Source organism: Eublepharis macularius, chromosome 1 (assembly GCF_028583425.1).
Source record: "Eublepharis macularius isolate TG4126 chromosome 1, MPM_Emac_v1.0, whole genome shotgun sequence".
Classification (NCBI taxonomy): domain Eukaryota; kingdom Metazoa; phylum Chordata; class Lepidosauria; order Squamata; family Eublepharidae; genus Eublepharis; species Eublepharis macularius.
In genome coordinates, this window is record NC_072790.1 from 204,498,696 (window position 1) to 204,509,943 (window position 11,248).

At 40.5% G+C, this 11,248-nt stretch overlaps 1 protein-coding gene across 1 annotated transcript in view; it reads left to right on the top strand.

Moving 5' to 3' along the window:
* The window catches only part of NPHP1 (nephrocystin 1), a 40,889-nt gene extending 30,122 nt beyond the window's left edge, over window positions 1–10,767 (top strand). Inside the window, exons 15-20 of the mRNA XM_054983002.1 lie at window positions 878–954; window positions 1,574–1,673; window positions 3,038–3,150; window positions 7,312–7,385; window positions 8,479–8,523; window positions 10,320–10,767. Coding sequence (XP_054838977.1) covers window positions 878–954; window positions 1,574–1,673; window positions 3,038–3,150; window positions 7,312–7,385; window positions 8,479–8,523; window positions 10,320–10,592 — 682 coding nt within the window. The 3' untranslated portion in view covers window positions 10,593–10,767. The remainder of the gene's footprint in view (window positions 1–877; window positions 955–1,573; window positions 1,674–3,037; window positions 3,151–7,311; window positions 7,386–8,478; window positions 8,524–10,319) is intronic.
* Window positions 10,768–11,248: the final 481 nt, after the last annotated feature.

Sequence of the window (11,248 nt, forward strand, 5' to 3'; positions counted from 1 at the left end):
AACTCACATTAATCACTGGCATACAGGAAATCATATTGAACTAATTAACACTTCTGCGTTTTATTTGACAAGCAGTTCCTGAAACAAGACAGCACAAATTATAAGATAACCTAGTGACAAAAACGTTTTAAAATCCTCTTTTTTTTTCTGTTGCGGGGGAGGTAATTAATGCTGAGTCATAGATCAAGATGATCCTAGAAAATGTGAGGTTAAGCGAGAGTCAGTTTTGGGAGTGGCTGCATTTGAATACAACTTCTCTGCTTGATAAACCTGTATCTAGTGTAGGATATTCTCTTCAGAAAAACAGATACATGCCCTGTACTAAGAACTAAGTAAAACAATGTTTCTGCTGACATGAGACTCGTGTTTGCGGACACAGATTATTTACTTATGTATTATTTAATATATTTATATGCTATCTTTCTACCCAAATGGGGTCCCCAAGGCAGCAAAGATTAAAAATACTTAATTTTTTAAAGAAAAAAATATCTGCAACTTTGGTATTACCTGGCGGTTTATTGTATTTATTTGGGAGGAACTGTGCTTACCATAGCACTTTGGAACATAGGGTGGCATAATACTTTGCTCTCAGTTTCTGTATTGTCTTAAGATGAGAAATGCCTTATGAAAATATGTATGAAGAAAAGGGCATATGAAAACTTATAATTATTTATAGAATATGATTATAAAATTTATGTTTATTTTTATAAAGTCTTCAATAGATGGTTATTGGACTTTATATTGAGAAAACCTTGCTCTAGAAATGTTTTTCAACTTTAAATGATATGATCATTCAGAAGAGGTGAATTATTAAAACTGACCAGTACCTATATTTTTTTATTTTGTTCTGTAATGAATCCATTTATATATTTTACAGAACATACGAGTTGCTTTTGAATGGTGGGACTCCATATGAAAAAGGGGTTGAGGTAGACCCATCAATTTCAAGAAGAGGTATAGCTCATCTCACTTATTTTATTTATTTATTTAATCACACCCTATCTTTCTTACCAGTAGGAACCCAAGGTAGCTTACATACTTCTGCTCTCCTCCATTTTATTCCCACAACAACCCTATGAGGCATGTTCGGCTGATAGTGCCCTACGCTATATTTATCTATGAAACTCCTGATGTTGCACTAAACATTGTGCAAAGTTTATCCGTGCCATTCCCTAGAACCCTTTCCTGGTAGTACACCCCCTTGTGTAGGCCTGTGTAATCCTTAGGATGGCACTGTTAAAACACCCATTCCCTGCTAGTAGCCAACAGTATAACAGTAGGGAAGGAAAGAAAGGAATTATTTAAACAAGAAACATTTAGTAGAAGAAGTTCATTCGCATTTTATCTTTGTATGAGAAGGTGAGGAATTCAAACTGAGGGGAGGCAAAACAAAGAGAGAGAATATGTGAAAACAAACTAGGAAATAGCAGGTGATCCGGGTGAAATTGGACAAGATAATCTGAGAAGGTGCTGGAAGGAAGAATGAATGATTTCTTTGGACTATTTAAAGGTGCATTGTTTCTGACTCTAGTTTCAATATGTTGCTACATTTCTATTCTTTCTTTTACTAAAGCCAGCTTTGGCGTCTTCCACCAGATGATAGCACTGAGGAAGCAACCTCAACTTCTAGTGAAATTGAGGACACTGAACACACAGTCCAAAGACATATTGAAGTAAGTAAGCAAAATTTGCAGTAGATGATGCATCATGATGTTGATTTCTACTGAATTTTCTCTCTCACACAGAGTTTCTGTGCATGTGATGCCTGTGAGGTTATTGCTGATTAAAGCCCCCCTCCATATCTTCCATGTCAACTGTCAAATTCAGCCCAAGTCCCTTAAGGCTGTTGCATGTCAGCTATTAAATTTGACATATCAGCAAGAAAAAGAAAAGAGTACCCCAGATTGTGATTCCAAAGAGGTGAATTGAACCCTCCCAATAAATCTCAGACCAGTTAATCTAATGAATAATGTGTGTTATAGAAAATGACAATTTTAAAACACAAAAAAATGTGCCATTGAGTACACTGTAATCCTCTGTGGTTAGTTTGTTCTTATAAGACTGTATCAGACTGCCAGAATGGTGGACACTTCTGTAAAACTATCAAGCTGTAGTTAGATTCAAAAAATGGTATTAAGCTGCGTTAGTCAAATTGCAGCTGCCAATAGTGTCAAATGTTGAAATCAAATAGCATTGAATGTTAAATGCCTTCAAATATTGAATGTCAAATATTTGCTGATTTATTTTACATGAAAATTACAGAAAAGACTTCATGGAGGCAAATCTGGTATGACCTGGTTATAAAACAAGAGAGGGATGGATCTAAGGAGAGGTACAGAAGAGGGGCTGTAGGTTGAGGACTGCTCCCCCTTCCCATATCTGCACTGCTACCTCTCCCCTCTTCTGCTCCCCATCCTGTGCTGCAGTAATGTGCAGGGTACCATACTGTTGAGCTTCTCCCAAAGTAGGTGGAAGAATTCAGACTGAACCTTAACCAAAAAAGTGGGGATAAGACCCAGACCTGCCAGCTAGAGCAGGCACATCACTGTCCTTCAGCAATAGCACAGCTATTTAACATTTGACACTAGCAGTGTCATGGACTGTGAAGACTTTTAAATGATGACTGCTTTCTACAGAGTTGCATTTTTGTCTTTTGCTGCGTGAAATTGTCATGTATGAAATGTGGTATATCTATTGCAGAGAATTAATGCAAGCTTGGGAACTGATTTTTAAATCTCGCCCAGTGTGCATCTTCCATCTGAAAGTTTAGACGGTAGAGCTTATGTCTCCTATTGTGTTGGGCCTCTTGGTACTCATCCATTCTCAAGTCTAGCAATACAAAATAAACAACATCCTTTGATTAAGATTATTCCAAAGCAGTATTTGTGTTTTGTTTAGCCTTCTTCCTTGGCTCTTTAATGCCAGAAAAATCACTTAATGGCCAAGAAAAGACATTCCCAGTTATACTGAACAAGGTCATATGTTGTTGCTGTTGCTTTCAGAAAGCTTGAAATTCTTTTATTCTTCTCTTTTCTAGCCTGCTGCCAGAAGTGTTAGTTGGCAGTATGTGCTACATACACCTCCTACTGTTTTATCGGCAGATTCTTGGTGATGTGCTCCTCAAGGACAGGATAAACATGCAAAATGCAGGTAAATATGGTGTCTCGCTGATGCATAAAGTTAGATGCTTCCAGAAAGAGGTGCTGAGCCCAAGGATACAGCACACAGTCCAACTGATTGTATCTTTCAATTCTCATAAAGCAGGGTTAGTTTAATTTTTGTCTTTCATGGTCTGCTTATTTCAAATATGTGCGTACTCTCAACAGTAACTGTTCTATGTTAAGGTGATTTCTCTTGAAAGAAGTGCTTTGTGGGATCAGACAAAGATCCACCTTGTCCAGCATCCATTGCAAGAACCTTAGAAACCAGTAAGTGGTAAATGATCTACTGGAGAGTGGCGTGAGGTCCACTAATATGCAGTAGTCTCCTTTCTGCCTGGCTTTGTTTACGAACTATCCCACAACAATGCTTCTTAATCAGCCATATTTAAATAGCTATGGAATGATCTTTTTCTGGCCTGTGGAAGAGGGGGTGCAGAAGCTCATTGTGCTTACTGTTTGTTTGTTTATCACATTTTAATCCCACCCTTTCTCCTGAGAGCTCCAAGGTGAGTACATGGTTCACCCCTCCGCACCCACACACAACAACCCAGCAAAGGCAGTTAGGCTGAGAGAAGACAAGTGGCTCACAGTCACCCATTGATAAGCACCTGTGGGAGGAGGGTGAGAGGGAGCACAATAGCTTCAGCCTGACTTCCAGAAGCACTGTGTGGAGCTCTTTACTGAGCAACAAATGCATAAAACGCATTGTGTAGGAAGGCAAAACGCCCTTCAGCATATATTTGTGGGTTTCTTCGGCAGGCCAAGCACAGACTAGACTACTGTAATGCTCTCTACATAAGTTTCCTCTCAAAATTGACTCAGATACTCCAGCTGATGCAGAACGCTGCAGCTCGTTTAGTCTCAGGAGCTAGATGGAGCATGCATATCACTCTCATTCTGTAGTCACTCCATTGGCTTCTCATCAGTTAGTGGGCTTAATTCAAGGTCATGACTATCACATTTAAAGCCCTTCTTGGCCTCGGCCCCACATATCTGTGCGACCTCCTCTCCCCCTGTGTTCCACCATGGCAGCTTCACTCAACTAGACAAGGCTTTTTGCAGATACTGCCCTACAATTGGGCAAAATCAACAGCTGCCCGCACATGTGTTTTCTCTGTGGTAGCCCCCACCTTATGGAATGACCTGCCTGAGGTCAGGAAAGCTCCCACTTTCCTGGCTTTCCTCAAACTTTGCAAAACTGAATAATTCAGGAGGGCTTTCTACCCAGATTATAGGGCTGTGTCATAAGAAGTAGCTCAGAGAGATACATTGGCAGGGACAGGGACTTTATGCTACTCTGTTGGGTACTGTCTGCTGATGAAGACGTGTCTTCTGAGGAGTTTTTCACGTTGCCAACATGCTATGTAAATTAATTATGCTTTGTTGCAGAAAGATTTCATCTCCATGCTTGGCTTTATGCTTTTTTTTCAAATTTCTGCTACCGTACCCTAATGGTATCTCTTTCACTGAATGTCCTAACTGTTGTTCATTATTGTACTTTGCTCACTGAATGTCCCAGCTGTTGATAATATTGTATTTTCACTTGTGCTTTTTAATCCGCCTTGGATCTCAGTGAGAAGGCAGACTATAAAGAAATAAATAATAATAGCCCCCCCCCCCCAATCCCGGACCATGTTATTGGGGGGGGGGGTGATGCCTTTCTCTGGGCACGCCACTGTAGTCATCTGAATCCCCACACCCATCATATCTGCTCTGCAATGTGTGGATATGTTTGCTTGTAAAAAATGTGTTGCATAGTCCCTGACTTCTTAGAACCATAAACTAAGGCTTTGGTCTCAGAGTCCCAGTTTAAAATTAGCCATTATGTTGATTCGGTCTGATCTGGTAGGAGAATGAGACAACCTAAAATACATCCATCATCCAAATTGCCTCTTCCTCAACCAGGAGCCACAATACCCTTGTCTGATCTGTACTTGGAAACCGAAATAGAGAAAAAAAGCTCCTTCAGAATTGTTTTAGTTCTTGTTGAGTGCATCTTATTACTCCATTATATGTTTTAGTCTCTCTGTCAGTTTACAATCAGACATAGTCTTTCTCCCATTTTATTGCATGTATTCCTTATATGTCAATACTCTTTATATTGTACCAATGAAGAGCTGAGTATTGAGATGAAAATTGTCTTGGTGTGTGACTGAGGGATTCAGTGACAGGTTTGCTACACAGTCAGGTGTAATGCACACTGAATTCAGAGGGTGCTGGGTTAGTACAATCAGTATCAAGTATATTTCAATACAGTATCAAGGACATTTCCATAAACAATGCCATAGGGTAAATAGATACAAGTTTAAAAGACATAGTATTAGCAAGAATCCAATACTGAGTAGAAAAAATACTGAAACAGAACATAATCAGTTCTAGGACTGACATCAGACGACATGGAACACAGGCGGTACATAGGAGGACATATTTAAAGCAGCAGATAATATGTAAGGCAATATAGTGATGAAGTCTATGGTCCCTAACTCATTAGTGAAGCATCTGAGATGCCATCCCTACAGTACAGCCCTCCCATTTGTGTAAGAAGCCTCTCATACAGCCTCAGCCAATTTTTGGTTAAGTCAGTGCTTAGCTTCAATTAAAGGACGTGATGGATTGGTATCTGGTGGGGAAACAAAATGACTGACAGAAAACTGCTTTTTAAAGCCAGTTCTGGAGCATCAGCTACATTCAAGGATAAGCAGAGATTTTATTCCTAGCATTACAGCCGTGTGTCAGTACTTAGCAAATACTGAAGTAATTTGATTGTAGTTCTCTCGGGTAAATATCCTGTGGTTGCAGCTTTTGTATAGAATACCACTTAAAATGCAATGGCTCTGACCACAATTTGCACCTCCAAGGCAAAAGTATTCTTTTTCAAACACCTAGTAATAACACTAGTAGGTGTTGCAATATGAGGACCGAGTTCTACTTTACATTTTGCAATTGAATGCAAATTATTTGTCAAAGTCAAAGTTGTATGGATGTCGAATTTTAAAAAGTTCAGAAATGGTGACCCATCCCTGTCCTTTGGAGAAAACATGCAGGTAGTCATTGCCTTCATACTCTTTTTATAAGATACAATATGATGCTTTTTTGTATTATACTGAGGAGTAACCCTGCTGTATAAATCAAAATATCTGCGGGGAGGGGGTGTTGCACAGGACTAGGGCATATATTTCTGCAATCGCAGGATAATTCTCAGGTTTGCAGTAAAATCTAAAAAAGTAAATAAAGGGAGGCAGTTAAAGAAAAAGTTGGTGGGCGATTGGGATAGACTTACCAGGTAAGGAGAGTAGAAATTGGTAGGTAGGTCAGTGGGTAAAATAGGGGGAAGGAAAATTTGGCAGATAGCGGGAGGGACCAGAACCACTGCAAGAAGTAGACGAGTGGAGGCCAGTGAGGAGGGAATGTCCTTGCAAGCTCTCAGCTTGCTACTGTTGTTACAGCTCCAGTGGTTAACATGGCACATTGAAAAATCATCCATAAGTGCCTCTCAGCTAAAAAGACAAAATAAGGAACTCATCATAAAAGTACGATTGCATAGAAATGTCCTGGCTGCTAATCGGAACTAAAAATATGCTGCAGGTTTTGAGAAAGCAGAAAGTAGGGATGGAAGCAACTCTCCCCCCCCCTGCCCCCCGCCGCTTCAAAGGCTCAACAGAAAAGAACCAACCTACCACCTAAAGCTTAAAAGAGGGAAAAGCCAAACAAGTCTCCATAGGAAGGCATTCCAAAGCCTGCGTGACACAAGAGGAGGCTCTGTCATAATCACCCCACCATATCTCAGACAGTAGAGGTACAAAAAGCAGTCTCTGAAGAGGTCATTGTAGGAGCAGGCAGTCTTTGAGATAACTTTAGAGAGTATTCTGAACTAAAAATTCAGGCCCCTGTCCCAGGGAGTTTATAGAGGTATCTATTGTGCTGAATATTTTCCTCCCAAAGGTTATTTAGCACTATGGCAGCAACAGAATCCCTGTCCCTCCATAAACCCACCAACATTTTTGTTGTATTTTAAACTGTCCTTGGTAGATATTCAGAATTGCAGAAGGCTGGGAATTGCATTTAAGTATGTTGCAAATTGCTCCTGTCTTAGGTAAAATATCACAAAAGCTTACAAAAATAACCCCAATGTTTTCCATCTACCTTGCAGATTTGATCAGCAATCCAATTTTGTCAACTTTTCCCAAACTCATGGAGCAGCCTGATCTTATAGATGCACTTAGGGTGGGTGAAATGTATTGCCTCACTAATGTAAAAGGACAGCTCAGACGAAATTCTATTTCTTTTTAGCAGGAGTGGATTGCTTTGCATATTTCTGTCCTACAGAGCTGTTTTAAGCAGCTGCTATGATGATGTAAGGCTTGGGCAAATAAGCTGGAAGCAAAGTAAACAGAAATTGAAGTATTTGTTGTTTTTTTGAAGTTTTTTTTTACAAAAGAGATGATAGGAGGGGTTGGAATGCAGTTGCAGGGTGTGGTGTCCTGAAAGAAAAGCTCTGAAGGGCTTGACTTTCCAGTGGCCATTATGCAAGGAGGAATTCTTGTTACCATTTCCATTGCTCTGACAAAGTGGGGAGGGAGAGGTATGTAAGTCCTTTGCATATGACCTAGTATAAGACCCCTCCAAGTCCATGAATCTGTGTATGGCACTATCCACAAATGCGAGTGAGGAAAATGCAAGCTGATTAGGCTGGGGACTGAATCAAGCCAAAAACTGTTGGCTTTCAGAACAACACTATTTGGCATCTTTGCTACCCCAGTCTGTGGCTGTCTCCATCTTGTGAGCGTCCCATGAGCATCTGGTTAGCCACTGGGCTAGAGACATCATTGATCTGATCCAGTATAGGTGGTTCACAACAAAAATCAATGCAATAGTCTGTGATTAATGTAAATTCAGAAAGACTGAAGGATTTGGGTATGTTTAGCAGGGGAGGAGTTAATAAGGGGATTTGATAGCCTTCAGTTATTCGAAAGGAAGGACAACTGTGGGCCCTATCTTCTGAAAAGCCAATGTAGGCTTAACCCACCAAAAATGTACATTTGATTTGTACCTTGAAGACCCCCATACATGCATTCAGTAAAACTGCGCCTACATAGGGAGGTCGTGAATTCTCCTTCCTTGCAGGTTTTCAAGGGAAGGTTGGACCAGCATCTGTCAGTTGTTACATTTATACACATGGGGTCTCTTCTTACGTGAGCTAGATTAGTCACCCATAACTTTGTACTCTTGTGATTCTGGATGCTTTTCTCACATGTCTCTACAATGTTTCTTTAAAAACTTAAAATGATAAATAGTGGTGTGTCTTTTTCCCCCCCAGAGTGCCTGGGCAGAAAAGGAAAGCACACTAAAGAGATCTGAAAAGGTGAGAAAGTGAGATGGCCTGTCCTGTTTCAGTTACATATTACAATTAGGGGCCATGAGAAGACGTGTGAAAGATAAAAATTTCTGCTTCCTCCATTTTATTCAGCCTGTTTTTTGATCCCCTCCTTCCCCCAGTGCTCTGGCTATGTATTCCGCCCACCCCCCACAGCCTGCTTTCTCTCTCCCCTGCTTGCCCAGCTGCTCAGTCTTTGTGTTGCCTCATCTTCCCTTCCCCAGCCATTTGCTCTCTTCTCCCCTATCCCCCTCCTTTTCCTCCCCCTGTTCCAATTCCCCTTCCATCCTCATCTGTCCTCCCCCCCGCCATGCAGCCGCTCCCAACCCTCATTCCGTCTCCCCCCTCCACTTTGATATTCTGTACTCCGGCTCTCCTGTCATCGTGCCCTTTGCCTCGAGGGACTTTGCCATCTAGGGCTGAGCTTTTACACCTGCTCAGCCCCACGCCATGACTGCTGATGCCTTTAGAAGGAATGGTAACATGGAAGTGCTGCCTTTTACTTAGGATATTTTGGTAGTTGGTAGTTGGGGCTCCATATTTGTATTGTTATGATTGTGTTTGAATTATGATAATATTTCCATGTTCGTTAGCTGCCTTGGGTGTTCTTTTGAATAGAACAAGAAGATATAAATTAGTTAAATAAATAAATGAAATAAAAATCTGGACAGGAGCCACAGTAACCCAAAGTGCCATCCAAACATCAGGGTATTTTTACTTTGATCTCTGGACATGTGCAAACACTGCCTGATTTCCATGCACTATGGTGCACCACAGGATTGAGTTGAGGATTCCAAACATTAGTACAAGAGGACTATCATACCTGTGCCCCTGCCCCATGCTCGGGGAGCCAACCGTCATGGAACAGGGGTCACTGGAGTTGTGTGGGGGAAGGTAGTTGTGAATTTCCTTCATTGTGCAGCGGGATGGACTAGGTGACTCTGGAGGTCCCATCCAACCCTATGATTCCTACTGTGAAGCCGTTAGCATCATGGCCAGCCTAAGTGAAGCAGAAAGCTATTAAGCAAAGCTGGAGAGCTGCACCAAGAGCTTTTGAGGAGATTAGAGGGAAGGATTGCTGTAGTCCTTTTGAGCCTCCTGTGGGATTGGGTTCAACTAGTCCTGCCAGCACAGCCTTCTTGCTGCCTTAAGACTGTATCCAGGGACTGCTCCTTGCCTTTAATGGCAAGCAAGATGTCACTGTCTGGCATAGAAGTGTTTGTGACATAGGCCCAGTCTCAAGTATTAGCAACTGCAGGAGGGGATAGAGGCTAGCCAGCAAAGCTGGATGGAATTGTTAATGTTAGGGCTATATCAAGAACCTCAGAGCCTAAGCAGATGTTATATTTTCCCTGTGTCCCTCTGCCTCATCCTGTGTTTGTTCCGATAATGTGTACTTTAAATTGCATGTGTAACAAACGTTTTCAGCAACATTTGTGATGTTATATAACATTTTAACTCACTTTGAGTCCTGTTTGGAGAAAGATGAGCTAGAAGTGTCATAAAGAAATTATTTTATTTTTCCAGGCATTTAGTTCATTTATAAGTTCTTCATAGCCTTGTGTTGTTGCTATATTTACTGTTGCTTTTAAAGGTGTTTTTAAATGATCTTATTCTGCTACTTTTACCATTATTTGCATTGTTATTCTAGCCTCAGCTATTTTGTTTTAAACATTGTGAGTTATCTTGAGCATATTTAATGGCGAGGCAGCCAAGGAAGATCTTAAAGAAATCATATTTGAGAGCAACATATTTTAATGATTTTACTTCCTTCTCTTTCTTAGAGGGACCAAGAGTTTTTGAAATCTGTGTTCACCCTGGTATACCACGATTCCGTCTTCCCTCTACTCCAGTCCCTGCTGCTTCCTGAGTATAGGTGGGCGGAAGAGGAGTCAGAAGGCACCCGCTGGCGAATGATTGCTGATTTCCTGAAGCAGAACCGCGAAAGAGATGGTGCTTTATCCTCACTGCTGTCACCAGATGGCCTTCACAAAGCTTTTGATATCACAGAGATTGCATTTGATTTCCTAGGGAAGACACAAAAGAACGATCCCTGAATTTGAATGGATTTCAGGGTCATGAATCTCTGCCAATTGCCATGGTAGTAAGAATAGACTGAACACTCAGAAAACCTAGCCAAAAAAAAGGGAGGGGGGATTTTATAGGTTTTTATATTGTGATTTTTTTTAAAAATTCTATTTTAAAATCAATTTATAAGTATATATCATGTTATTTAAGGTATTCATTGTTATTTTTACAAAGTATGTAAATACATAATTAGTAACTCTTTGATAAAGTCTCTGCTGAATTTTGTATTACGTTTCTTCAGAGGATTTTCATTGGATTTCCTGGAGTCTTTCTTACAGCACACATCACATTAATGTTAACACGTATTGCTAACCCTTAATATTTTAGGAGGTGAATAGAAAAATGTCAGAACATTCAGACTATTCCTGATAAATCTTAAGACCTACCAGATGCCTTTGGTTAGAGCCAATTTTCGTCCTTATGTGAATATCAGGATTGATTCCGTTGTAAGCCTTGTTTTGAATACTGATGTGAAGCCAAAGAATCATGGTGGTCCTTGAGCTTTGCTGGTAAATGTGAGAATATATTGATAACTGCCTTTCAAAAATGTTAAGAACTACTGACAAAATGTCAACATTTATTCAGGGTCTTACGTTTACGTTTACCATCTGTAAAGAAAGAGACA